Source organism: Columba livia, chromosome 10, assembly GCF_036013475.1.
Source record: "Columba livia isolate bColLiv1 breed racing homer chromosome 10, bColLiv1.pat.W.v2, whole genome shotgun sequence".
Lineage (NCBI taxonomy): Eukaryota > Metazoa > Chordata > Aves > Columbiformes > Columbidae > Columba > Columba livia.
Window position 1 is genome coordinate 13803420 of NC_088611.1, and position 27264 is coordinate 13830683.

Consider the following 27264-nt stretch of genomic DNA (forward strand, 5'->3'; position numbering starts at 1 on the left):
CTTCCCCAGCAATGATCTGGGCAGGAGTTCACATGAAGTATGTGCTGCTTGCCAGGGAATTTTACATTTGCAAAATGATATTGTTTAGTGTATTTGTGCCAAAAAACACAGCTTATCAAAACTTCCTTGTTAAGAGTAATTCCCCTTCAGGCTCCTAACTTGATCTCTTTTTCCAGAGCAGGCTATTACTTGGTTCCTTTTGGTATATTTATATATCTGTGTCTCCCAGGTTGAACTCTTGGATGCTTCATTTGCTTTGTTTAGTAAAGCACTTAGTTAGCCCCAGATCTCTCTTACCATGAATGTTCTAAATGGCAGTGATACAAGCGGAACCCTAGAAGATCAAGTCAATATTAATGCAGCCATTGATCATCAAAGGAGAACGTCAAGGAGCTCTCCTTGCTCTTGAGCACTTCCGAGTTTTTAGGCAACATCTACAAGATTTTTCTGGTCAGGTCAAACATGGATCACTTTCTAGCCAAGATGTCCCGCTGTGACCAGCTATGCTCTCCAAGAAAATGTAGCCTGCCTGGCTAGAAGCATTGCTTTGCCAAGCAGTTTTTGTGCTTGTGGGATTTCAGTTTACGACATCAACCAGGCAGATATTTTAAGGTCAGCAGGGTCCAGATACCAAGTCACACCATGCTACAGTTAGTTACAAGGTGTTGCCTTTGAACACAGCAGGAGTTGTGTTTAAGAAAAATAAAATAAAAACCAAAGGTCACCTCTACAGTGGAAGTGTTACAATGGAAATGATAAGAGTTGTCTGCTTCACTGTAATTATACAACAGAGGTTAGAGATTAAAAGGGAAGGTGGGAGAGAAGAGCCTGAATGCGGATATTGGAATGCCAGTAAGCTGTTTGAAAATGTGGGGATGGATATGGCTATAGTATTCATATGGATTTGTGTCCCCTGTTGTTAGGAGGGGACAAAAATTACATAAGCCTCAGCTTGTCCTGAGTCATGACTACTTTTAACATGTGGCTGAATGTGCAGTTGCTTTACACAAAAGGTGTTTCAAGGTTTGAAATACGAAGTGCAATTCTGATGAGATCTGTGAAAGTAAGTGGTATCAGATTGCTTTTGGGAGGAGGGGGAGCAGATGCTGGGTCTAGAGAGGCACATCCAGACTTGGTTTGGGAGTTAAAATATTGACACACTGCCGTTTTTTTCAGTGTAGCTATGGTGATGCTGTCTGTGATGTGGTAGGCAGACGTTTCATTTTACCCAGTATTGTTGTTTAGTTCATATTTATTAATGTATCAGAATATATTTCAGAGGGAGAAGAGTCTGTATAGCTTGCCTGAATCTCCAAGGAGTCTGCAAACACAATCCTTTCTGAAGCAGCCTGCGAGAGAGGGGAGTAGGCATGTAAACTATGCCTGGCTTCTGGAGCAGAGGTGCTAGATTTGCTGCATTTAGCAGAATTTTATTGTTTTACTTTTTGGGATGAAGCCAAACTTGCTACTGCCATGCACTGGTGTTATCCTGCTGTTTATGTTGAGGATCAAAAGTGCAGTTATGTTTATCCCTGGTCATCTGGGAAAGAGCATCCTTATGGTGCTCCACTTCTTCAGTTAGTTATGTTTGAATATACATGTAGCTGATTAAATCTGGGGAAGGATGAGTCCAAACATATTGAAGACTAGGGTGGCTTTTCCTAATTTTAAGGATACAACTAATATCTCTAGCTGTGCAAATCTCTCTGATAGTGGCTGCAGTGGGAAATCTGCTGAGTTTCAGGTAGGAGCCTTTGAACAGGAGTTGGTGCCTGTGCTCCAGCTGAATTCTGCTACCTGTGTCTTTTCTGCAGGGCTAATGGCTGTTGTCACACATAGCTGTATGTGTTTAATGCATTCGTTATAGGCATCTGGCAAGAGACAAATCCGTATTTAGAATGGAATTAAAAAAAATAATAAAATTATATACAATTAGCTACGCTATTAATGCACTGTCAATGAAATACCACGAAATATAACCACCCTCCTCAAAAAGTGAAATCTTATGGCTTTATCCAAGTAGGTCCTTAGGCAAAGAGACCTAAAAATGGGCCTTGGAGCACAGTGGTTATCCCAAGATTTTGTGGTTGGATCAGCACTGTTGTGTGAAGTCCAAGGTTGAGAACTCTTCACAGGAAACAACTTGCAAGATAGATTTGGATGAAGCAATTTCCAGATCTGTATCGCCCAGCCTTGCCAATGCTTGCGCATGCACTGTCCGTCATCCGTCAGGGAAACGTGTGTAACTCAGGGCTGGACCAGGAGAACCTGCTGTGTTTGTGTGTGTAAAGCTGGCTGGGTAGGTTTGAGTCCAGCTATTAATATTTTGCTGGTTGACCTGAGATTGTTTTGAGAAAAGAGTTTTGTTGCTGTAAGTCACTCCTGAAAGCTTATATTGCTTTGGAAGCAGTTTCTAGTGAAGCGATCCCGTGTTTTACCCCTTGCTTGGGACTGTGAGGTGATGGGAGCCAAGGAGAGCATTGCGTTCCAGCATTGTGATAAACTTAAAGTGGAGTATTATTGGTTTGTATCATTTATGAAAATTGTCTCTTTTTTTGTGGATAGAAGCAGTGGCTTCACACTGACTGGAGGTTACACTTGGCTGAGTTGATGATAATCCCAAAGTCTCACACAGACTAAAAAGACTGGGTTTGGCAACCCTTGTTCAGGTTTCAGCTCAGACCTGGGATTAACTCCACAGTCCTGCTGCTTTGCCAACATATTCTCCCTTCAGCTGCAGTTAATACCGAGAGGTGCCTCCTGCTTGCTATGGGGTGGCATGCCAAGATCCTGTCCCCAGTCTCTGAATCAATTAGGAAAAGCATAAAACAGGTCCCAGGACTTCATATGCCTTTTCAAAACAGAATAGATCTTCCTTTTATCTCTAGCCCTGTTCTTCCCACTGGTGAGATAAACAATGCATTGTCTTGTTTATGGAGCGTGTATTACGGTATGGTTTGAGTTTATTCTGCGTTCAGCCAATATGTGGTGATCCTCTGGGGAACAGGAATCTGAGAAGGCAGCTTGCTGGCTTTTTGACTTGTTCTCCCACTTCATTGTGTTTCTGTGGGCGACTCCCTGGTGATAAATGAACTATAATGTCTGAAGAGAAGTACTAATCTTGCGATGGTATTGTTTCAAATCTGTAAGAATTGTGATTCTAATGCTGGTTGTCTTGAACACATTGTGTTCTCAGAAGTGTTTTTGTTAAGCATATGCAAGTTTTGAAATGGGTAATATTTATGATATTTTTCTTTTGATTCGATATATACGAAGAGCTGATGCTGAAAGTTTTCCATTGCAGTACAATAACTGAATGTAAATTTGCTGTCCTGCTTTACTGAATGGTTCAGAACACAATGGCATGCATACAGGCTTCTCAGCAGGCAGATCTAATTAGGCAGAGATTTCTTTTACGGTGTTTATTTCTCACCAAGTAGAAGCTGTTGATTTAGACATAAGATATCAAGCTTGCATAATTATTTAAAATAAACACAGAGCTGTTATGGGACTGCTCTGAAATTCACTTCCTTCCAGATATGTGGAAAGTTGCTTGAGTGTCACCTGCCCCAAAACATGCATTTTGGGACAGCTTGGTGCCGAGACATCTCTGATTCTTGTTAATGCTGATGCTAGTGAGAAGTGAGCAAGGACGGATCATAATGCATTAGGAAAAAATGTGACTGAAGACATTTTTAGAGGACTGGCTTAATATGCAAGAGGTGAAGGATGCCTCCAGGTGAGCTCTACCAATTTATGCTGGCACAGGTGGGAGCCATCTGCCTCCCTCTCTCAGAAGTTGCTCTAGGTGGGGCAGTTAGGCCCTCCTGCTGTATCCTCAAATACTTCCCTCCAAGGCCAGGCGCAGCAATTTAAAACAAAGATTTTGGTTGAAGGTAGCGTGCCAGGCAGCAAACTGCAGCAGAGGGGCTGAAACACAGCCCTTCTTCCAGCACTGCTGATAGGGTGGTAATTTCCTTCACTGAGGTGGGGTGCAGAAATCTTTAATGTTTCCTTGGTCTGAATTACCAGATTTGTCTGGAGATTGCCTTTCCCAGCCATTTCTGGGATGCTGGTTGCCGAACTTCCTTGCAGGCACCACACGTACCGCGAGGTGCTTTCAAAGTGCTTCCCAAGGGAAGGGCTGCTGCAAATGCTGCAGCATGGTTTGCACTTGCATGCTGACCTTATCTAGTGATCCCTTGGGTGGAAAATGGGTAATTTAGCTCTTGGTTGGAATTTGCCATCAACCTTGGAAACATAGTGGGTGCAGCCATGGCACGTGCTGTGCCCGGGGCTGGTGCACCAGCGCTTGGCTGCACAACCCTGCAACCAGCTTCTGTCCAGACTTATATATACCCGATTCGGAAAAAAAAGTGAACAAATATATTTTTTTTTTTAAAACAAAATGCATTGGGCTGATAGAAATATTAAGCATAGAGCCCCTGAAAAGCTCTTTCACAAGTTTCTCAAGCTCTGCCAGCTCCTGCCTCTGATCCTGATGGGGCCGTTTTTCTGAGCCAGCGAGCTGAGCTGCTGCTGTCAGGCCCAGACAAACTCGCATTTTATTCAAAACTGGATGCAAGATTGGCCAGGTGAAAAAACGGCTGATTCTTTTATTAAGGTGTCTCACTACTTAAGCAGTCTGTGTCTGCTTTGTGTCTCATTAGACTACAATTTACAGCTCTTTTTGTATGGGAAAAGAGGGTTAGAGCGGCGATATCTTTTTGTTCGGTTTTCTATAGTATCTCAAAGAGGATCACAGTAAATATGCAGGAAACTTAAACTCATGGTCTGGCAGAAGTAGTAGCTGGCTACTAGAAGTCTGGCTGGTGCACAGAAGTGCCTGAGTAATGAGGTGTGATCAGAGAGCTTTGCACCTCCACCTTCTCCACAAAAACCCAGAAAACAAACCTTGACCAGACCAAATTCTGCCTGGAGAGTCAGACATGCTCAATGGGAGTGGAATTTTCCTGAGCCTTTAAGGATCTGGCAATCTAAATGGATGGGAAGACTATTAAGAAAACATTAATTAGCTCTGGTGGACCTAATCATCTGGTTAAAGGGAACATACATTGCAAAACTTCCACAAAAACATTTTAATTATTTCTAATTGTCCTTCCAGCCCTCAAAAACCAGCTTCAGATTTCCAGATATTTTTTTTTTTTACAACTCTTCTCTTTTAATACGCACATAGTTTAGGTAAGATTGAAATTCTGAATGAGTTAGAGACGTGTCTATACAGAGTTAGAGTATTTGAAGGGAGTAGGAAAACACTAGTGCAGTGACAGTTTCCCGAGTATTGCCTTTTGACCACAATTTAGAAAATTTTATTTGAAGGAGTTTATAGGATTTCATTTTATTTACTTTGGTTTGTTCTTTATTACTCTTTTTTTTTCCCTTGTTTGTATCGATGCTTTTTTTTTCCCTCTTGCCTTCATGAATCCAGACATGTTAGGCAGAAACTTCTTAATGCGTTCATTTGTGATTATTTTGAAGTGCACCTATCTAAATATTATTACACTACAACTTGTTATTCAAATAGTCATTGGTCTTTTTGTTTCAGAAGACCTGACTGCAGGAAGGTTTGTCAGAGGAGTTGGTTGGTAACGATCTTATGTTGTTTGTGAGATAGCTTAAGGACAGAGTGCTTTTTAGTCCCTAAGAGCAAAAATGTGTCCTGCGTGCAGAATTTCAAACACCTTTTCTCCATCTCTCTTGCATTGGAGCAGCAGCAGGAGGGGGGAGCTGGAGTTGTCTCAGTCCTGTGTGTCTTTGGGCAAAGTGGCAAATGTCTTTGTGCTGAATGTACCGGGCTGCAAATGCTTCGGGCACCTTCAGCTCGTTTTTGGGCTGGGGTGGATCTCACTGGGTGGGGAGGAAATGGTGCAAAGCTCTACCCACATCCTGAGGCAATTCCATGAAGGTTTCCTTACAAATGCAAAGGCTTTTTTTCAGTCATTCTTGGCACCACGGATGATCAGAGATGCATCTCACCCGGGGCTGGAGTTGGATTTGCACAGGCAGCTCCTTATGGAAGGGTCCGCCCAGACCCTTGGGGTGCTAGTGTGTCGGTCTGTCTGAGCAGGAGGCTGCTCAAGCTGGTGGGCAGCTGCGTTTTGTCCCCCTTCACCCCTGCTGTCCCAAGGACAGGTGACCTCTTCTCCCACAGCCCTCGGGGATGCCAAGCACATCCGGAGGGGAAAAGCCCAAAGGAAGTGATAAAGCGGACGGGGAGTCATCACCTGCAACCGATAAGAGGCAGCAAGGCAGTTTTTTTTCCAGAGGTCATGTTTGAAGCACGCCCATGGTTTTTATGAGCGTGGGAGCGGGACAGCCGGGAACACAGAGCAATGCTTCTGGTTGAACCTGTTGCCTGTCGGGTGTGAGTCAGGGCCAGGACTCTGCCGTGGGGGCCCAGGCTGCTGCTGCAGCCCCCCTGGCTGGGCTCGCTCCTACCTCAGCCCCACAACAGACCTTGGCGTGCTCCTAAGGGGTGCAGCCCCTCAGTAAAAACCCTCTTTGGTTCTCTCCTCCATTCAGTTTTGTCTTTATCTGAGGGAAAGGGTGGGTCAGGAGGCGTCTCTGCCGGGAGAGGCGGTGATGTCAGGCGTGTGTCAGCAGTGGGAGGTGAAGGCGGCGAAAGCGGAGCCGGTGGCACGGAAGGATGGCACAGCAGCTGCCTCTTGCTCTGCTCTTCTCATGTCACCCTTAATGCTTTCTGGAGCAGCCGGTGGTGCCCAGGAGAAGGGGCTGGTGCTGCGGGGAGGTGAGTGCAGGGATGGGAGCGTTCATGGTGGGCTGGGCAGCGGAGGGAGGCGACTGGACTGCTGGGGTCGTGCTGGCAATGTCTGCGTGCTAGAGCACCCATGGGTGCTGTTGCTCAATGTGCTGGCATACTGCATGAGCTGTTTTCTGTTTATTTATTTTTTTAATGTATTTCTTTAAAAGTTCAATGCTAAGTTATGAAGAGGGCACTTCTGAAAGTAGTGTGATTGGACAGGGTGCCTTTAATACAAATATAAACTTACTTGAGCAGCAGAGTAAAACTTCCACAGTCTTTTAGAAAAATGACTCATTAGTAAATGACATTTCCCCTTGCTGTCTTTTTCATATAGTAGTATCTAATAATAAATTGTAGTACTAGAAAGGAAAGTTTTAACTAAACAAAGAGAAAGGTCACTGAAAGAGCCAGAGTTTTCCCCACAAACACATGCACTGGGTTATGTTTCAGTTACGATCTGTGTTAAGAATGTTTCAAATGAAGCGTGGCGTAATCTGTACTTTTTCACAAAACTGGAAGTTTCTCTCTCCATAGTCGGAGTGTGGGGCGTTGGGTTTTGGGGGAGGCCAGCGGGAATGTCACCTGTGCTGGGGACTTCTGCTGTGGGGAAGGAGGGGGTCACTGTAATGGCCCGTGTGCCTCACCTGGATCACTGGTGTTGAAAGCTGATCTTTCTCAGTTAATGCTGGCCCTGGCTGCCCAGTCTAGGTGGAAGTACCTCAGGTACTCTGCATGCACTGTACCTCTGGAAAGTAGCTGGCTGTAAACTACAGCATGTGCTTCTGCACCCTGTGATCTTCAGGTGACATCTCTGGGGACACCTGTGCAGGTCCCCATGTGCGCCCGCACACCCTGGCATTGCCGGAGAGGGTGCAGGAGGTGGTGCTGCAGAAATCTGTACCCAGGGCCAGGGGAACAGCTCAGGAAGAGCTGGGCTGAGAAGATCCAACCCCGATGGATCATCATCCCCAGAGGGTGGCTATTGCTGGGGTAAAGCAAGAGCAGATTCATATGAAATTCTGATCCCACGGGTGCAGCTGCCAAACCCTGGTTGACTTTGATCTCATATCCTAGCTGGCACTTTGCAGGAAATCTGTGATTTCCTTACAGAAGTATGTGTTGTGGGGTGGCTTCCTCATGGAGCTGCTCTTTCTCAGTACGTATTGAACTCCTGCTCCAAAATGTCATGCTGAATCACTCACTGTCTTCAGAAAATAAAGGTCTTGGTTTTCTCTGAGCTCCTGCTGTTCCCTCGGAAAGTTCTGACTGAGGGAAGAAACCAGAGGTGTCTATGCAATTACTTTGTTTAGAGATTTTTGCATTTAATCAGAGAGAAAAAGAATTTAGCTGCCCTCCCCAAGATCTCTGATCTTCTAGCAGGGAAATTAAACGTGCTATTGATGGAAATGGATGTTGTCACAGGCAAAATCCTGAATCTGCAATGCGTTGTACGTGAGGCGCATCCCATATATTTATGTTTTTAATTGGTGTTATATGTGGTGTTATTGCTGAGCCCATGCCATAGCTGAAGATACACAGGAATTGTAATTTGCTGAAATTAAATAACCTTGCGGAGAAAGGATCAACAGTTCTTGTAGTGACAGTGTTCTGCTTCTCTCTCCCAACTCTCCTAGCTATTTCAATGGAAACAGCTGGAAAATCTCTATTTCCGTGAAAAGAAGTTTGCTGTGGAAGTACACGATCCCCGCAGGTGAGGCTGGAGGAGGCAGTTACAGCAGCGGGATGAAACTTTACCCAGACTGGGGATTCGTCACCTTGTGATAGTGGATGGGAATGGGAGGTGCCTCTGAGCTCAACACAGACCTGAGTTTACTCTGGGCTTTGCAATACTGAGCCTGATCCTGCATTTGAAAGAAAAACCAGGGCTGGATCCAGGCTGTGGGTGGTGGACAAGTAGTGTTGTGATGTTGCAGCCATAGTGAGCAAGCTGGAGTGACTGATGTGTTACAGCTCTGGGCATCCTTCTCTCAGATTTCCTGTTGTGTCCACCAAGGGAGTTCTTAGAGCAGAGGGAGGGCTATTTGTCAGCGCCAAATTTGCTCTCTTTACGAGCCCCTTCTCCGAGAGGCCTCCATAATGTGACTGTGCAGCAGGAGACCTGGGAATGCAGCCCGCAGGACTTCGTTGCTCACCTTCTGCCCTCCCCTGCCTTGGCAGCGATTCTCCCTCCTCTGAGCTGGAGCCTGCAGGGGCCCAAAGCAGCCAGGGAGGAAGGTGGGAGCTCAGCTGCCTGCTGTGTTCCTCTGCCTTCCCCTCCAGGTCCCTCCCAGGAAGAAAGAGCCTTTGCCCAGGGTGAATTTCTGACTCCACCTTCCTTTCTGCTTCTCCTGCTGCTGTCCTTTTTACTTCTGGCACAGGACCACTGTGCCTCCCAGCTGGCCCATGAGGAGCAGTGAGATGCTCTGCTGATCCCCCCAGGTCCTCCATCCTGCCTGGTCACTCCTTTCAGGATCCCATGGCTCACCCTTTCTAGGTTTGTAGTGTACCCAACTTTTGGACTCAGCAGCACAGTTGCGCTGCTGAGCTAAAAAGCACAGCAGTTGTAAAGTTCAACCAGGAGGAACTTTAACTTTGTGGAATTAAAATAAGGTTAGGAAGGAGGAAAGGCAGCAGCACCAGGTGATGGGGAGAAGGAAATATGAGTTTTTGCATTTTTAAAATAACATCTGAGCTTTACCTGATAAAGAGAGAAGCATTTGAGACTTTAAACCTCAAAGACCTGTCTTGAAATTGCATTTATTTTCTTCTCAGAATTTCAGTGTCAAGAAGGACCTTTGGTCAGAGTGGACTGGTAGTGCAAACCTGGTATGCAAACACTTCCCTGATCAAATCCATCTGGGTAATGGCAATCAGTCAGCACCAGTTTTACTTGGACAGAAAGCAAAGCAAAGTAAGTTATAAGGCATTTTACTGTGGGCATAAGTTTCAACACCTTTCCTGTATATCCTTTGGTGTATGCTTTTCCACGAGTGAACTATTCGCCAGAGAAAAACTACAATTTATTTTTGTCAGCTTTTTGAGCTGTCTGTGACTGACAGTATTGTTATTTGATCCATTTTAGCCTGCCTGCAATTAAGAGCTGTGGAAGTGTAATTACAGAAGAGGGAATTCCCATGTCTCAGTGTTTAATCTGCTTTTTCTTTTGTTCCCTTCTCATGTTCATTTTGAACATGGTGCAAACAGCAAAGAAGCTTTGAGTTGGGAGATGATTCTGGCTTTGGGGACAGAGGGGGAGAGGAATGACAGCACAGCCTTTTGTGATGCTGTTGCTTTAGCCCTTCATTTTGTGGGAGATGAAGTGTGAAACATCATCTTTTGTGACCCCTTGTTCTGAAGTTAATTAGAGGTAACTTGATCAGGCTGGATTTTTGTTTTTTAACTCATTCAGGCCAAAATTCCTTCAGCCAGAAGTTTGGATGATATCGCCATGGATCTGACAGAGATGGGAACACCAAAAGTTTCAAAGCTAGTGACTTTGGAGGCAAAGAACCAGCTTATTATGGCCAGCAACGGCAGTTTGATCTCATCAGGTAATACTTTGTGTAAATACAAGGTAGCGAAGTATAGTGGGGCTTGTGTATGTTAAAAGGGAAAACGAGGTTAGCTGACCATAAATACAGTGACACACATAAAGGCATATATTAGTTATGTATCTGAAACGGTAACATCAATGGTATAATCTGCTGTTTCCCTGCCTCCTGTAACTAAATAAGGAGATAAAAATGGATAAGCACCCATATACTCCTGGTCCGTTAATAAATTGGTATGTTTACCAGTCAGACAGTCCTTGAATGTACTGTAAGTCTCATCAAACTCCAAAGAAAATATGATCCAGGCTGACTTTAAGCACCTGTTCCAGGAGTCGAATTGCTCTGAGCTTCCTCAAAAATGAGCAGAGAAGATAAATGCTTCCAAATAATGCTCAGCTCTGTATAGGACTTTAGATATCTGCCTTGACTGTGGAGGAAGGGAAAAACGGGAAGGGAAGAGCCTGACTGCTGTATGTGGGTGCCTTGAGCTGTGAAGCCCAAGTGAGGAGCCTCGGTGTCTGTCTCGAAAGCAAAGTCAAAGCCAAAATATCAAGTGTATTATAGATAGAACTAATGCAATGATTTGTGGTTTGGGTAGTGTGTTTTTGGGGGTGTGTACGTGGGACTTATCATGCAAGGATATAGAATGGAGGTTTGAAAAAGTACGGATTTCATAAAAACCTGCTTGCTGGATGTTGTACTTTGAATACTGTGTTGTTTTGCTGGCCTGGACTGCTTTGGGAGATCTTGGGTTACTTGACCAGAAAAAAAAGGCTTTTACCTGCAAATCATCTGATATAGAGAGTGTATTTTTCAGGCTCTCAGGATTCAGAGGTCAGTGAAGAACAAAAGAAGGAGAAAATAATGGAACTAAAGAGGAAAGAGAAACTCCTTCAGGAAAAGCTGCTTCAGAAAGTTGAGGAGCTGAAGAAAATCTGTCTACGAGAGGCGGTGAGAACTTGCACCTTACGCTGGGGTTGGGGCGGGTGAGAACCCTTCTCTCCCTCTGGACCTTCACGTGGAGCCCTCTCTGTTCCCCAGGAGCTGACGGGTAAGATGCCCAAGGAGTATCCTCTGAGTGCTGGTGAGGAACCTCCCCAGGTCAGGAGACGTGTTGGCACGGCATTCAAGCTGGATGACAACCTGCTCCCCAGTGAAGAGGTGAGCGCTGCAGTTTGTTCTCACAGCAAAGGTGGGGTGGCCAGACCAGTGGCCAAAGCCGCTTGTAAATAATCCAGCTCTTCCCTGATTGTTTAAGAGGAGGCAGCTGGGACAGTTGCCTGCATAGACTGGGAAATATAGACGGGTACCGCCTTGATTTCAGCCGTGCTGCCTTTGAAATGACCAGGAAGTTGGCTGAAAAGTCTTAATCTCCTGACCTGAACCCCAGATTTGGCCATGCTGCTTGAATTTCAATGGACATTTTGCTGCTAGTTAGAGAAGAGCAGGTGCATAATGTCATTTGGCAACCTATAACTATGAGCTTTTCTCCAGCATTGAGCTGTGTCATGTTGAGATTGTTTGAACCCAGAACGTGGCAGGGGTGTGCACTGTTCTCCTTGCAAAATCAGCTGTCCGTGAGCATATTTGTGTGACAGGTGACAGCAAGAGGACGTTAATCTCTGGCTTAATGCAAGTTCCACCTATGTAAAAGCTCCATATGTTGCTCAAGAAGCTAATGTGAATTTTGCTGGCAGACACTGAGTCAGGATATATGTAGTTTCTGGACACATACCATTCTCCCTCATTCCTTGTGAGATTTGTTAAAAAGTTTTATCATCCAAATAGTAAGTAGGTGTTGGGCGCTTTGGATCTGTCTTTCACCTAAAACTCACTCCCCTGGATTACAGGACTGGTGTAATCCGTGTCTGCAGCAAACTTATTTTATGTCGACTGCTTAAATGCTGTTGAAACCAAATTCTACTGACCAGATTTAATAACATGTTGCCTAGCATCTGGGCAGTACCTTTCATCTGAGCCTCTCAAAGTTGTTTACAAACAATTAATTAAAGCCTCCAAATCTGTTTTATGTAGGTATGGTGACTTCAATTTCCATTTGTGTTTAAAGCAGAGATTTTTGAACAGACATTTTCAGGCTTGGACTTGGAACAGGAGGTTTAACAGGCTGCAGGTTGGCTTGTATAACAGGAGGGTCTAAACCTGAATTTAGGTGTCTGTTTCGTGTCACTCAGGCTTGAGAACTTTGGACCTTTCTCAAGAGATCTCATAATTTTATGCTTGTCAGAGAAATAAGATGTAAGGATTTCATATGCTTAGTTTGTCTTGTGTATAAAATTTTGTGTTTCTGTGTTTTGTGCTCAAGATTTCACTTCATTACCACAAAAATAGGTCTTCTGTTCAATAGTCTTCATTGAGAGAATTTCTACCCAGAATACAAGCAAGTAACTCATCTTACAAATTTGCAGGATCCCACTTTGCAGGACTTGGAGAGCAATTTTATCATACAGCAAAAAATGGTGGAAGCTGCCAAGAAACTTGCCAGTGAGCCAGACCTCTGCAAAAATGTGAAGAAGAAAAGAAAGCAAGAGTATGCTGATGCTGTAAAAAAGCTGCAGGAGATAGAAAATTCCATAAATGAGTATAGAATCAAGTGTGGCAAAAAACCAACTCAGAAATCTACTCTTATTCTACCAGGTAAACAATATTAATTACCCATACTCTGAAAACAGGAAAAAAAAATTGGCTCACTTAAAAGTTTTGTTTACATCTCCTCTATGTGATTTTTATCTTCTCCAAGGCAGTTAAGTAAGAAAAAAGAGATGCAATTGCTGCATCTGATACGCTAAGTGTACTGCTTATAGGCTGAGGGCAGAATAAGCTGCAGCTTTAGGAACAAGTGCAGACACGTTCCAGCACCGGTACAGAGCGAAGGTGCTGTACTTAGAAAGGCTGGCAGGAGCATCTCGGCCGAAACTGGTGTGGTATCTTAATTCTTAGTGTGTTGAGTGCACAGAATGGCTAAGCTGCCACATGCAAGATCTTTGTCCCGTCTGCAATACTGCAGTTCTAGAAAAACTAGAACCTGAGAGTTTTGCTGCAAGATAGAGGAAATAAGGATCAAAGGCTTTGTTTCTTGATTAAAAATTACTGATTTCTGGGAAGACACAAGCAAAGTTCAAGAGTTTATGAATGCAAATAGGTGCAAACAGATTTTCAACTAAATGCATTTGCCAGTGATGAGCATGGGGAAGCAGATACCCTTGGCTGCTCCATTCTGAAAGTGTGACTTTCCTGAGGGTGGTGAGATTCTTGCTGTTTCCTAGGATAAAGCATGGAAACTTGCTAGTATCCAAGCCAACTGAAGGAGTCTGGGAATAGTAAAAGCTCATAAGTATTGCAGGTTCTCTATGTTCCATAGTGATTAACAGTTTTAGGACATGTTTTTTCTCCATTGAAAATATATATGGATAATTGTTAATGTTTAATTGATTTATTTTTACCCCCTTTTGTCCCAGAGGAAATATTCTTTTGTGAGGTTAGAGAGGTGTTTCCTGAGAATTGCAATGTGGGAAAGAAAATGCAAGATTTTTCTGCTGTTTGTGTTGATAACCCCTTACTGACCCTTGAGATGAGATCTATTTTCCCTTCTCTTGTGCACTGCCAGGTTTCTGTTGGGGAAACCTTTGCCATGCCCATTCCTGTTGAGAGCTTGGTTTGGATTCTTACCCAGCATAAGCCACAGCAGCACTGGACTATCCATCATCATAGTGCTTATTCTGAAAGGCTGATCTTATTTAATGTAGCCCAGCTAGTTCCTGACTGACAGAGATGAGGAAAACAACTGTTTCCACTCTCTTGCTTACCAATCTGGATATTAATTGTGGGAGGTCCTGCATTACCTGGGACGCGCAATGTGTAGTAACAACAAGGAAGCTCCTGGTCAGTGAGCAGGAAGAGCCCCATGAGGCAGCAGCATCTGTCCCCAGTCACTGTTGACTGCTGCAGGTGTTTTTTTGTCCTGTTGTGCAAACAGACAGGAGGAGTTGGTCTTTATATATTTAGCCCTTAATTTTGAAGCATTTGATACATGACATCCTTGTTTGCTGTCTGAGAGAGGGGGACACAGCCAGAAGGGACTGGATGCTGTGTCTCAGAGGGGTCTCCCTGCGGGTAGGGGCTGCAAGACGGCAAATACTCAGCCAGCAATGAGTTAGCTGCATTCCATTCCAGTTCCTGGCTCCTGCAGTGCAGCATGTGTTTGTTTACACTACCTGAAGCAGAACTGTCACCTGCTTCAATAACTGGTTTAATGTGTAACCTTTTCAGCATTGCTGACTGTACTCTCGGGTTCTCAAGGGACAGGGTTGCAGAAAGCTGAACAGTCATGAGTCACTTGTGGCTGTGGATTTGGGGAATGACTTGTTGGAAATGATGTGTTAAATAGTAACATTGATTTATTGAGTCAGACCATAGCTATTTTCACTCGAGCCCCCAAGGAATGGGAGGTGAAGGACATACTGAACTGTCTCCTACTCCCCACGTTCCACTCTCCCATTCCTTTGCTTCCTCTGTAGCCCAGAGTTTCTTCCACTTTTGAAGGCAATTGCACAGATTTAAGATGTAAATTCAGAGCTCCCCTATATGTCAGCATTGCAGACCCTACCTGAAGCCAGCAGTGTAGCTTTAGGCTGTCTGTTTTGTTTTGTTTTGCTGTCTTGTTTGGTTGGGTTGTTTTGTTGTTTTGGGGGTTTCAGTTTGTTTTGGGTTTTTTTTCTTCTTCTAGTTAGGTTTTTTTTCCTCTTTGCCCTGGGCCCAGTTCCATATTTCACCACTACGTGGTCAAATTCATGTGAATAAACTCCCTTGAAGCTTTTTCCCAGTGTCAGGTTGCAAGCAGAGCTGCAACTCATCCTTAGTGGTCTGACAAGTCCCCTCAGGGCAGGGGCCAGCCCTGTGTTGCTGTTCTTGAAAAGCTGTTTTGTTGAACAAACTTGTAACCAGATCTTTCCTCGCAGCAAAGCATGACAGCGAGGGAACAGTGTACATTGCATATGCTCACGATGAGTGACGGGGGAAGCAGCTGTCATACACAAAGTGGCCGCCACCATCATCTTCTGTTGCTTCCCTCCCTCTTGCATGGAGGTTCACATAGTTTTTTACCCCACCAGCAGCATGTCTTGCCAGAAACAGCCTAGGAGCAGATTTTTCTGTGGGTTAATTATCTCTTATGCTGCTCTTTATCACCAGCCTCATATTTCTACCACTGATGGTCTATTCTAAACCTCAGCAAGGACAGGCTGTTTCTGTGTGAGTGGTAGTGTGTAATAGCAAGGTGAGAGGACAGGCAGGTGCAGTAAAGCATTTTGAATAAATGACAAAACGTAAAAGAAATAAAAAAATTTTCAATGTTCTCAAAACTGTTACTGCTCTCTGTGTTGCTGGAATTTGTGATAACTTGATTGAAATCAGTGGAATTATTCTGTATCGATATTAATCAAATTGAAACAATTTGTATGTTGATGAAACATTCAGAGGTGAATGCCAAATTTCAAAAGGCATTTTATACCTACCTGGTGGGATTTCAGGTGTACCTAGAAGAGACTACATGCTAGCAGCCAAGATCTACATGTGTATGTAGGCTCCTGATTCCTATTGAAGCACCAAAACACCCTGTGAGATCTGTTGGAAGTTGGGTGGAAAACACCTTTGTAAATCTTGGCCTGATTCCTGCTGCAGTTGAAAAAAATCTCCTTTGATAATTACATAGGGAGCTTGCTAAACTGCAGTGAGCACAACTGGGTCATGCTATACTCCAAAGCAGGACTGTCATCAGACTGAGAAGGCTAAAACACACAGATTAGAGCATTACAAGTAGCAGCTGTCTCTGAAGCTGTAGAAGATAAATTGTATGTGATATTTGGAAATTAATGCTGGGTCTTCCCTTCTTAAAGTGTTTTTTTTCATTCACAGATGATATAATTCCATCTGAGAGCAGCTCTTTGTCCGACACAACAACTTATGATGACGGTATGTTGCTTATCCTTTTATTCCTGTGAAGTGTGCCTGTTCAGAGACATTCAATTGACTTTATCCTTCAACCTGCTACTTTGTCTTTCAATGGCAAACTACTTTGTAGCAGAGGCAAAAAGAACTTGATCTGCTTTCATTGTCTATGTTCATCGTGGGTTAGTTATTGAAAGTGAGCTGATCTGAGTCATCTTTAGAGAAGGCAATTGTTTTTAATGTGACCAACCTACAAGCTGAAGTCTTTTCATTTCAAACAAATGCTGCACCCCTAGGACCTGGAGGATGAGTGGCTGGAGGAGTTATAAGCTTGGAGGGTTTGCCCAGCCCTTCTGTCCTCACAGCTACTATAAAACTTAAAAAAATAAATAGAATAGGCACAGATATTAATGATCTGCTTACGTTTGTCTGTTACCTGGTGAGCTTGCATCTTGCATGGGTATGCTGTTTGCTCAGCTTACTCATTTCACACACACACCCACAGACACACACATTCACACCCTGTTCCACAAGGTGGAAAGGACTTGGCTTGCCTCTCCCTTAAACTGGATAATCATCATTTGGGGACAAACATTATCTAAATTATTACTCACTTTTCAGTTAGGGCCTGATTCTGATCTTACTTTGTCCCAATTTTAGACCTGTACAACCCATCTGGTGCTTTAAAATGGAGTTATACCTGATTTCTGCTGGTACAAGTAGAAGTAGAACCAGGGCTTTGGCTTGTGATTCTGTGATTCTCCTGCATTTATAGGTATTAGTTGGAGTTTCCTCTTGGCTCTGATGGGACCTGGGTTGTGCCCTAAGCAAAGTGAGAACAAGGATCAAACCAGTGTCATCTTATTTGCCTTCAGACAAATTTGTCTGTCAGTTGTCTTTGCTCATTTGGTTGCTTTTGAAGTCAGTCCCTTTTACGTTCTGTTTCAAAACTAATTCTTAAAATGACATCTTCAAGTAAAGAGCTGGAAGGTGAGGGAGAGGAACTGGCCTTTGCAGAGGCTGAGCTTGCTTGCTTGGCTCTGGGAAGGATTGTGCTGCAAACAGGTGTTTTCCCAAGAAAGTTCCAGTTTGTGATCTGTCACAGCCCCAAGCTGTGTGTAATCGCCATGGGAGTCGGTGCTGCTGAGATCTGTACAAACCTCCCTGATGTCCTGCCTGTGTGGAGGAGAGCTTGGTGCAGGCAGGAGAGTCTTTCTAGGTTCACAGCTTCCTGTCTCTGTAGTGTAAAGTGCTTCTGCTTAGGGGCCACAGGTTTGCATATAGGGCAAAAATATCAAGGATTTTGCTAACAAAATATATATTCTTTTCTAACAGTCAGTGAATCGCTTCCTGTGCCAGCACAGAGACCCAGCTCTGCGCAGCTTTCTCCAAGGCTTCCCCCACCAAAGTCCCTCGGGGTGGAGAGAATTCATCTCAGAAAGTCATCCATAAATGAGCAGCTCTTGGAAACCAGACACTCCAGGTAAGGCGCGTCTCACTGCCACCCTGCTCTCCACCTTGGTGGTGTGAGCTCCGTCTTGTTCCTGCCGAGTCTCCTGTTACTATAGGCACTGCAGCAGAGCCGGCTGCCTCCACACTCCTCTGCCACTGCAGGATTTGAGGATGGGGAGCTAAGTTTCCTGTTCAGTAACAAAAGCGTGGTTAAGCATGCATGAGTAGTTGTCATGATCCCTGAAATTGTAGGGCCATGTAGCCCTTGTGAAGAGGTTCAAGACAGGTGAGAAACTTAATAGCAAGTGCTGTATTTAAGGAGTTGCTCATGCACACTGGTACTGTCACCCTTTGTCTCAGTTTCTATGGTTTGTTTTCAGTAGTAATTAAACAACTTGTAGTTGCCCTGATGACTGTGCTTAATGGCCTCAGATAACACCAAACTGTACACATCTCTCCTGATGGTATCAGTATTTCAGCAGGTACATTGTCAAAGCATACAGAATTCGCATAAGTCTTGATGGGCATTTTTCCACGTGAGAGCAGAGTAAGAGCAGAGTCAACGGTTAGTGCCAGCTGCAGTGATGGGCTGAGGTTCGTCTATGTATCCATGGGATCTGGCCACTTTCTGAGCTAGCAGAACAGTTCCATGGAGCACATTGATTGCAGTAGCTCTGCTGATTGTTGTGTGATTATGTTGTATGGGTCTGATCTGGCACTAATTGTGCTCAGTGTAAGGTTTCCTGCTGCTCTTGATATTTCTTGGACTGTGTCTTGCATGAGCAGGCTGTCGAAGGCATGCTTAAAAATTTTACAAAGTTTTGGGCAGTGTCATATCTTTGCATTTTTCTTGTCTGTACCTCAAGATAAGCAGAACACTCTTCCACATGAGGTTCAGAAGTTGAATTATTGCCACATGTAACCATTTAACTGTGATGTGCTTCATTTTAAAACCTGTTTACTTTGCTCCTCTGTTACCTGCTCTCTCTTCTGCTTCGTACTTCTGTTCTTTGGCAGCAGCTTTTCCTGCCAGTCGTATCGTGAGGGACCTCCCTTGAACCACAAGAAGGGGTTGATTTTTTTTTCTTCCTGTTAACATTTCTGTTCTTTATATGGAGAAGCACATCCAGTTATGCCCTTACCTGTGTTTTCTGTACTTCATTTTGTTTCTTCAAGCCTTAGGGTGCACATGTTCTGTGTGCTGTGACTTGCATGGTGTTTAACCTAAGTGGGGTTTTCTCCTTCATTACAGGGACCCTCTTTCAACTCACAGCAGTCCTTACCGAACCCTGGAGCGGCCACCCCAGCCCCACGGGGGGAGAAGCATGCCTACGACCCCCGTGCTCACACGCAATGCCTACAGCAGCAGCCACTTACAGTAAGGGAGCTTTGTTTTAAGTGCAACGTTTATCTTGGACAGCAGAAGAATAAAAGCAAATGGTATAAAGAGGTCAAAGGGTCCTTTGCCTTGCAGCTTTCCCTACAGCAGGGTCAGGCTCTCAAAATGTCTTTTCTGGATATTAGAGGCACAAGGTTAATATTGGCCACTATATTCTGACACAGTCCTGCACCAGCTTTGTGACTTGCGAGCATTTATGTGAGCAAAAAAACCTGTCTGGGCAAATAACAGCACACACAAATTGAGTGTCTGCAAAATTAGGAGTGAGATGGAAGCTGGCACACAAGTATTGCCTATCTGATCCTGAAAGACAATATGAGAAGGATCATTTTCAGAGAGGCACCTATAGAGAGTTTTAACAAGTAATGCTTGTTCAGAAAGTCTCTTTAGAATACTTGTGAGATAGCCAGAATTTTATTTTCCAGTTCCTTTGTAGCCTTGTTTTATAACAAAGTGAGGCTCATGAAATTGTATTATCTGCCAGCTAATGGTCTCCATGCAGGAACTTGTTCATGAGCTAACAGATGTCTACTGTGGATTACATTCCTACAACAAGCCTCCTGAAAAACTGTGTGGCCAGATAGAGTGCTCCCACTCAGTGCCCTTACTATGGGAAGAGAGCTGCAACATGAGCTCACCTGTATTATTAGACAGCTGAGAATCTGTGCTGGGGAAGGAAAGAGGTTATAGATATTATAACACTATATACACTATATACTATAGATATTATAACACTATAACACAGTTCATGGTTTATTTGGCTGGGGTAATGCAGCCTTGAGAGACAGAGCCACAAGGATCCCAGCTTCCTGTGTTCTGCTCTTACCTCATTTAATTGTGTAGCCTTTACCTACTTAAAAACTGAGAGAGTCCTCCTGTAAATCATTACAAAATATGAGTTTGTCAGCTTTGCTGTATGTATCTCTATGACAGATTAACCTTGCTCACCATGACAAATTTTTACATGAGATCTCCTACCATTGCAGCAAATCTAAAATTCATCCAAGCTCAATATCTTGCAATGCAGATACAAATGCAGTCTTTTCTTTCCACATAGGGTATTGTGCTTTGGTTAGGGAGGCAGCATGTTTGACTTGCACATGTGCACTCTTTCCAACTGTGTTTGCATGTCACTGCCTTTAACCAACCTACACCTGTGTTGTTTCAGGCCAGATGTTTCCCCACACCATTGCCGGCAGCGCAGTGGAAGTCTGGAATCCCAATCCCACCTGCTGTCTGAGACTGCTGCTCAAAAGGCAGACTTCACCCTCTCAAAGTCCCAGCGAAGCAGCAGCACAGAGATCCTCGATGATGGATCATCCTACACTAGCCAGTCAAGTGCAGAATATTACTGCGTGACACCTGCTCCCAGTCCGTATTATGCTACTCAGACACTTGATAACAGGACCAGGGGTCGAAGAAGGTCAAAGAAACACAACATTTCTGCTGCAAATTCAGGAAGTATGCCAAATCTTGCCCAGAAGGATGTCCGCAATGGTGTCTACCACAAAAGTCAGGAGCAGCCTTCCTCTAGTTACTATATTTCTGGATATTCCCCATACACCGAAGCTGACGTTTATTACAATGGAGGATATGTTTATGAGAGTGATACGGAGGGACAGTACAGTGTCAATCCTTCCTATCGTTCATCAGCACATTATGGATATGACCGTTACAGGGAATTCAGGTCTTACCACGAGGATGAAGTGGACAGAGTACCGCACAACCCATATGCAACCCTAAGGCTTCCAAGGAAGCAAGTTGCTAAAACGGAGCATATAACCAAAAACATTCACAAGGCCTTAGTAGCAGAGCATCTCCGTGGTTGGTACCAACGTGCCTCCAGTCAAAAAGAACAGGGTCATAGCCTGCAGGCGGGCTTTGATTCGGACAGAGGATCTCAAAAGAGTTTGGGCTTTGCTGGTCTGCAGGTGCCATGCTCTCCAAGCAGTCGAGTATCGTCTTTCTCTTCGGGTAATGTCTTATTTCTTCTATACTGAGTGTTTTTGTAAGTTCCTGCTGTGTATCAAATTCTACTCCCATCTGCTGCCTTGATCAAGTCAGCTGAGTAGAAGCAAGGCTAGAGCTCTGTCCTGAAAGGCAGATGAGGAACTGAGTAGGATCTTCTTCTGCCATGCTTGGGAAAAAAAACTTGCTTGTTGCCTTCTCCTATGGGTAACACTGCCTTTTACTCTTTGTAAGCACAGTAGTCCAAAGAGGCACAGAGAGCCATATGGGTTCAAACAAGCATGTTTACCAACTAAAAGCAGTGTGCAAATCTTCATGCCATGTAAATGCAGTTGCCGTGATGGCTTCCAATATACAGTACAATGAGCATCACCGAGTGGGTCAGAAAGTATTTTTAAAGAGATTACTTAGCTCCAAAATACCAGCCACACAGCACTGTCCTCTCTGCAGAGCTTATAAATCCTATTTTGTGTTTGCATTGTCTGCTTGTGTGCCTGCAGAAAGCCATAGAGATCGCTAATGAGAATTGTCTCATTTATCTCTGCTGATTTAGCTGGAGAAAGATCTAATTTGCTGTTATTTTCTTTAAATTCCAGCATCTTCTGCAAACACTGCTGGGAACTGGCGAAACCCACTTGCACTGGGACTTTCAGACTATGATACGTTATCTCATTCCTCTTACACCAGCTGTTACGGAAACGTTTACAGCAACCTTCCTTTGCAGGGCCGGTAAGTAGACTACATCAAGATTTTCTGCCCTTTCTCCTGCATTTCACAGGCTGTTAAAGCTTCTGAGAAAATCAGCTTGATTTTGAAGGGCCAGGATGAAGAGTAATTAGAAAATTGACTTTGTGAGAGCAAGTCTTCTCTGTGTGGAGTAAATCAGCTGTACCACCACTAACTGTGCCACTAATATTCAAGGAAGAGGGGAGCAGTTGTAATGAAGGATGAACTCATTTTTGGCACAGCCTTTTCTGACTGATGCTGGACCATCAAAGATCTGGCAATCCCTAGTAGCTGTGATGCTCAGAGTGGTGTTTTGGGCAGAGCACCCACTGAGCCTGGTCCCTCTCACCCCTGTGACTGGAGGCCTCTTCTGCACTCAGCAGCAGTCTGGCAGGACACAGCCCTTTGTTATTTCTGAAACTGTAGAGCCTGTGCTGATAAACTTTTCGAAAAACAAGGAAAGGAAATGTCTCTGTTCAACCTCACATCTGAGTGCTGGTGTACAAAGGTGATACCACATCTGCCAAGCACATCTCGCTTGGCAGAGTTTAACCCAGACACCAGACAGGATATGGTGCTGCTGTCAGGGCCTCTCTGCTCATGGGGGCTTTTTCAGGGACTGCAGGGAGTCCGGAGGCTGCTTGCTTCTCAGGAGATTCCTGCAACTCTCCTGCTGCTTCTACTTGGTGTTTTTGGTCTCCTCCCCCTGCTCTCATGTGTCAGCTGTTACCAGTGAGAACAGAGACCTCCTGTCCAGGGGAATGGCTCTGCCCCCACAAATGCCATCGTGTTTAAATAGGCTTATGCTAAGTGTAGCCAGCTGCAGTAAGTACCCCAGGTTTGTGCCACCTGCTTTGTGGGTTGCAGCTTGTACTTGCTGCCAGGCTGACTTGTGTGAAATAACCAAATTTTTAATTTTGTTTGATTTAAAATAAATGAAAGTGTAAGAAAAGATATAGAGGATTCTGCTAGATCATTGTTTTTAAGCTAAATTCCATGGGTTTTTATTGCAGTGATTTAAAAGATCTACACTAACAGTGTTTAAAAATACAGTTTCTATTAAATTTCTGCTAAATTCTTAACTTCCCATAATTAAGCTGTGAAAACTCTGCTTATTTTGGCAGCTTTATTTAACTGAGATTTATTAGCTATTAATTTTCTATATTCTGAATCACTTGTCTGATTGTTCATGTGTTTTATTTTCTATTTTAACGTGATTATGGCAAATGAGCAGTCAATACACCCTTATAGTCTTGACAGTTTTGTGCAGCTGAGATCCCATTGCACACAACTTGACTGATTTCAGCATGAAAACTGGGTTTGTGTTTGGTTCCAAATTACACTGGGGTAAACTCATGATAACCAGCTTCAAGCCCAAGGGGGTTGTGTGAGCTTGTGCAGCACCTGGGGCTCTGAAGAAGATCCTCAGCTCCCACTGATCCCTGACACCATGTCTCTCTTACAGAGCATATGCGGAGACAAGCCAGCTGGGCGGCGATGATGAGAGCCAGTTGGAAGAAGACTTGCACAGCAACGAGCAGAGGTTATTCTGGCATGAGGACTCTAAGCCCGGGACACTCGTGTAGATGACCCGCCGCCCCACGTTCGTACCCTCGTGTGCCTTGCACAAAATGCCGCGACTCCGAGGCAGATCTCGGATGGAACTTCCAAACTGAACAAAAAAAGGAAGCAGGCTGTTTTGCTGGTACAGGTTAAATTCAGCATTAAGAGGGACTGTAGCAAAATGACAAAGTCTTAACCATGAATGGTGTTTCTTTCTGAATCCAGATAGCCTACACGAGCAAGGGCAAGCCACAGTTTAATCTATGACTAGATGCAGCACTTGGTTGAAGTATTTATATTTAGCAAGCACTTTTTTGGAAGACTGGGAGGTGTTGAAGGCAAAACTGTGAAAAGGAGACTCTTATGGAAAAAAACCAAGAATTCTAGGAGCACAATTCTGATGTCTGAAAGAAATTACATTTTATTCTGCCATGGCTTATGATGACCTGGAAGGACTTTCATAAGCTCACGAAGGATAGATAGTGTGTGTGTGAGGCAAAGGGTGACTTAATCAGTATTGGAACATTACTTGAAGGAAGGCTGGATTTTTTTTTTTTTTAATTATGGAGGTTTGAATGGGTTTATCCATTTTTGGGGGTATTGTTAAGAGTTAGCACCACAAGCAAGTTCTAGAAAGAAAGTAATTTACTGATACATGTTGTGTAAAACTATAGGTGGCGTGGATTTTGGAAACAGAAGCAGTGAAATTTGAACTCTCTTTTCCATGATAAAGTGTAATTAATAACCTCCTGTTTAATGACCTTTCCATGGTACAACTTCACTATGCGGAGGAGTAGGCAAATTTCCACGGTGGGTGCACAGTGATCCCCATTCAGCGGGTGATGATTACATTTTGCTCTGCCACAGTGGATCAAGGATCCACAGTGGGGAGCTCCAGTGATCACACAGTGAACAATCTGATGGTGAGGGCCAGTATTTTAAGGTGGATGCAAACACAAACAGCCAAGTGGGTGCCTTAAAATGAGGGGCATTAGGATTGTACCACGAGTCATCTGAACTGCCAGGTGCTTTGCAAAGTCACTAAGTGACAGAACAGCTTTTTCACGAAACCATTTGTGTAAGGAAAAAAGTGCGACTGCAGTCTTGATGTAAGAGGGATAAACCTACCTCACGTCATCCATCTGTAGGAACAAATTGGCATGGGTTATCTTGTGTGATTTCCAACAACTTGTTTGCATATGGTAAAATCTCTCTCGTTTCTCAGCTGTACTGTGCTTCAGGATTCCATAAATGGTGCTCTTTTTTTCTTTTATACAAAGGATTAGTTACTCCTTGTTCATATTGTGAATAGAAAAGTTTCTGATAAACTTTTTTGACCTTTTTTACCAGTATTCCAGAGCATGTAATATATACAGAAGGACACACTTGTTAAGCTGGTACTTAGTCGTTTGTATTATTAGAGTCGCGATTTGGAATTAAACATACAAAAACAAAATAAAAAATAACTTATTTCCTTGGTTTTGCATATTTGTATAGCCTTCTAGAAACGCGAAAGCTCTTTTTGCTTATTCTTTTACTACTTCTGAATTTTTTAGACCTATTATTTTGTATAGGTCAATAAACTAAAAAGTATGCTTACCGAAACCTCTTCAGCATTCCTCCTATTTCTACTTGAGTGCTTGGAAAAGTGCAATGTGTGTTATTTCAGGGCTTTGAAGTAAGAGAGAGTAATGGTTTGATTTCTTTTGGCCTGTGGTGTTAAGTTGGGTGCAGAGAGTCAGTGGCCTCTGCTGGGGGAAGCTTGGCTTGGTGCAGTTCAAACCCTCTCAAAACACATCTGTAAGTCCGAATTTTTCATGGTACAAGGGGAGGGAGGGATGGTGGTTGGTGCCTTTGTGGGGCCCCTCCAGCAGAGCTGCACCCCAGGAACCAAGCTGGGCTTCTGCAGCATCTCCATGGGATGGTTGTTCTCCCTGAACCCACTGCCAGCCCCAGCTCAGCACTGACACCCTGACAGAGGTGGCCTCGTGTTTCTGGAAATAACTTCTCACTTGTTTATCCTTGTACCTAAAAATTGCTGCAGCCTCTTCTGTTTGGAGCATGGCTTTCGGGGTTTGTGTTGCTCATCTGCTGGGTCCTCTTTTGAGTTTGTGCCCTCTTGAGACCTTTCTGGAAGAACGACTTGGCTTCTAGATGTACAGCTGCTTCTGCACCCTGGTCACCAAGCAGTTGAAATTATTCAGTCTCACTCTCCTCAGAGTTATTTGTAATTTCCTATGTTTTGTGGTGTCCATAAGCTTCATCACCACCACTGATTCATTATGCTTATTTCCAGGTTGCTGGTGAAAATAGCTATTAATAAGAACTTACAGAGGTGCCCACTGAAAATACCCCCATGTTGTCATTCTTTTACATTTCTCCAAGTAGTTTTTGCAGTTTGTCTGTTCAGAAGCTGTTTATTAATTGAATCGTGCTCGCTGCTCTTATAAAACACTGGTGTTTTGAGCAGGAAGCTGAGTGGTATAAAGTCCAATACCTTACCCAGAACTAATGGTATTGGTGCAGGCTGGTGGTTATTTATCATCACTCTCAAAGCTTTTAGTTTAGAAAAATAAACGAGGGGTAAGACCAGGTCTGTGCCCCATTTAAACCATTGTTTGCATTCCTTTAGTTTAATGCCATACCCATTGAGTTTTGTATTGCCTTTTCCATTAGTGTTCGGGATGCAGCTCAGTCTAACACACCCGTGTTGGCACAACACTGGTACTTGGTCTGGCCTCCTGGCTTACTCTAAGTGAACCAGGACAATTTTGGATGATGGTGTTGAGAGGGTGGGAATTTTAAGTGGGTTTAGGCTGAGGTCTGTGTGCTGTATTTGGGGAAACTGGGCACAAAACCTCTAGGGCCGGAGTTCAGAGCCTGACTGCACCTTCCAGTAAGCAAGAGCTGAGCTGCGGAGGAGCTGGAAATCAGCAGTAGGATGCAGTACTTGTAACCCCTCTTGTCATTCTCTGCATGCCTGGCCCTGCAAGGGTTTTACTCTGAGAAACTTTCATGAAGGGTGGAAGTACAGAGGAAGGAGGCCCAGAGAGGAGAGAATAGGAAGATCCGACTTCTCTTTCTTGGATGTTGCCCTCAGGAGGAGCAGGGGAGGAGACAGAGGACATGGTGTCTCCGTGGGACCTCCTGCCCATCACCAGCAAGGGGGCTGGTGATGCAGCTCGGCTTGTGCAACACCGGACTTTGGCTAGTTGTTCTCCAGGACCCCTAACTTTGCTTTTTGCATACCTCCAGCTTCTTATTTGCTTGCACTGTGTTTCTATAGTGATATTTTGATGCATGTACATGACTGTCCACAGAGACCAGGTCTGTATAATGTAGATAAAGAGGTAATAAAGGCATATTTGTAATTATTAGCATATTTATTCAGAGCTGAAATACAGATTAGCTGTGCTTTGAATTGCTACCTCATCGGTGTCTTCTGCTGTTTAACCACAGCCCTTCCTTACCAGGATTAGTGAGGACATCTGGTGACTGCCCAGCAGCATTGACAAGAAGAGCTTTCCTGCCTCTCTTACTCCTCTGAAATCCTTCCTGTCTCTGCCAGTTTGAAGAAATATTTAGAAATTCTTACTTAGTATGATCCAGAACAAAGCCAAGAAGTGAAACACTGATTTATAACACCCACAGTGTTCAATTTTACAGTGCCACAAACATTTCTCTCTTTAGAAGGCAGAAGATGCTGCTGATCAGATGAGAGTGTAGAGGGGGAAATAAAAACTCACATAAAACCATAAGTAATGGAACGTTTCTAAGTGCTTTTTAGGGTGAAGTGCTTTTTAGGGTGAAGAAGAAAAAACAATCCTTGCCAGGAATCCTTAAAAAGGCATTAGGGC

The 27264-nt window shown here is 44.0% G+C and overlaps 1 protein-coding gene across 7 annotated transcripts in view; it reads left to right on the top strand.

The window, feature by feature from the left end:
* FRMD4B (FERM domain containing 4B) overlaps positions 1-25012 on the top strand; it is a 130341-nt gene extending 105329 nt beyond the window's left edge. For all 7 annotated transcript variants that reach the window (XM_065075430.1, XM_065075433.1, XM_021291760.2 and 4 more), the window contains 12 exons: positions 8419-8495; positions 9557-9695; positions 10194-10335; positions 11153-11286; positions 11377-11496; positions 12762-12990; positions 16267-16323; positions 17635-17782; positions 19004-19129; positions 20319-21124; positions 21715-21847; positions 23310-25012. In XM_065075430.1, the coding sequence (XP_064931502.1) occupies positions 8419-8495; positions 9557-9695; positions 10194-10335; positions 11153-11286; positions 11377-11496; positions 12762-12990; positions 16267-16323; positions 17635-17782; positions 19004-19129; positions 20319-21124; positions 21715-21847; positions 23310-23430 (2232 nt within the window). In that variant the 3' untranslated portion in view covers positions 23431-25012. The remainder of the gene's footprint in view (positions 1-8418; positions 8496-9556; positions 9696-10193; positions 10336-11152; positions 11287-11376; positions 11497-12761; positions 12991-16266; positions 16324-17634; positions 17783-19003; positions 19130-20318; positions 21125-21714; positions 21848-23309) is intronic.
* The last annotated feature ends 2252 nt before the right edge of the window (positions 25013-27264 follow it).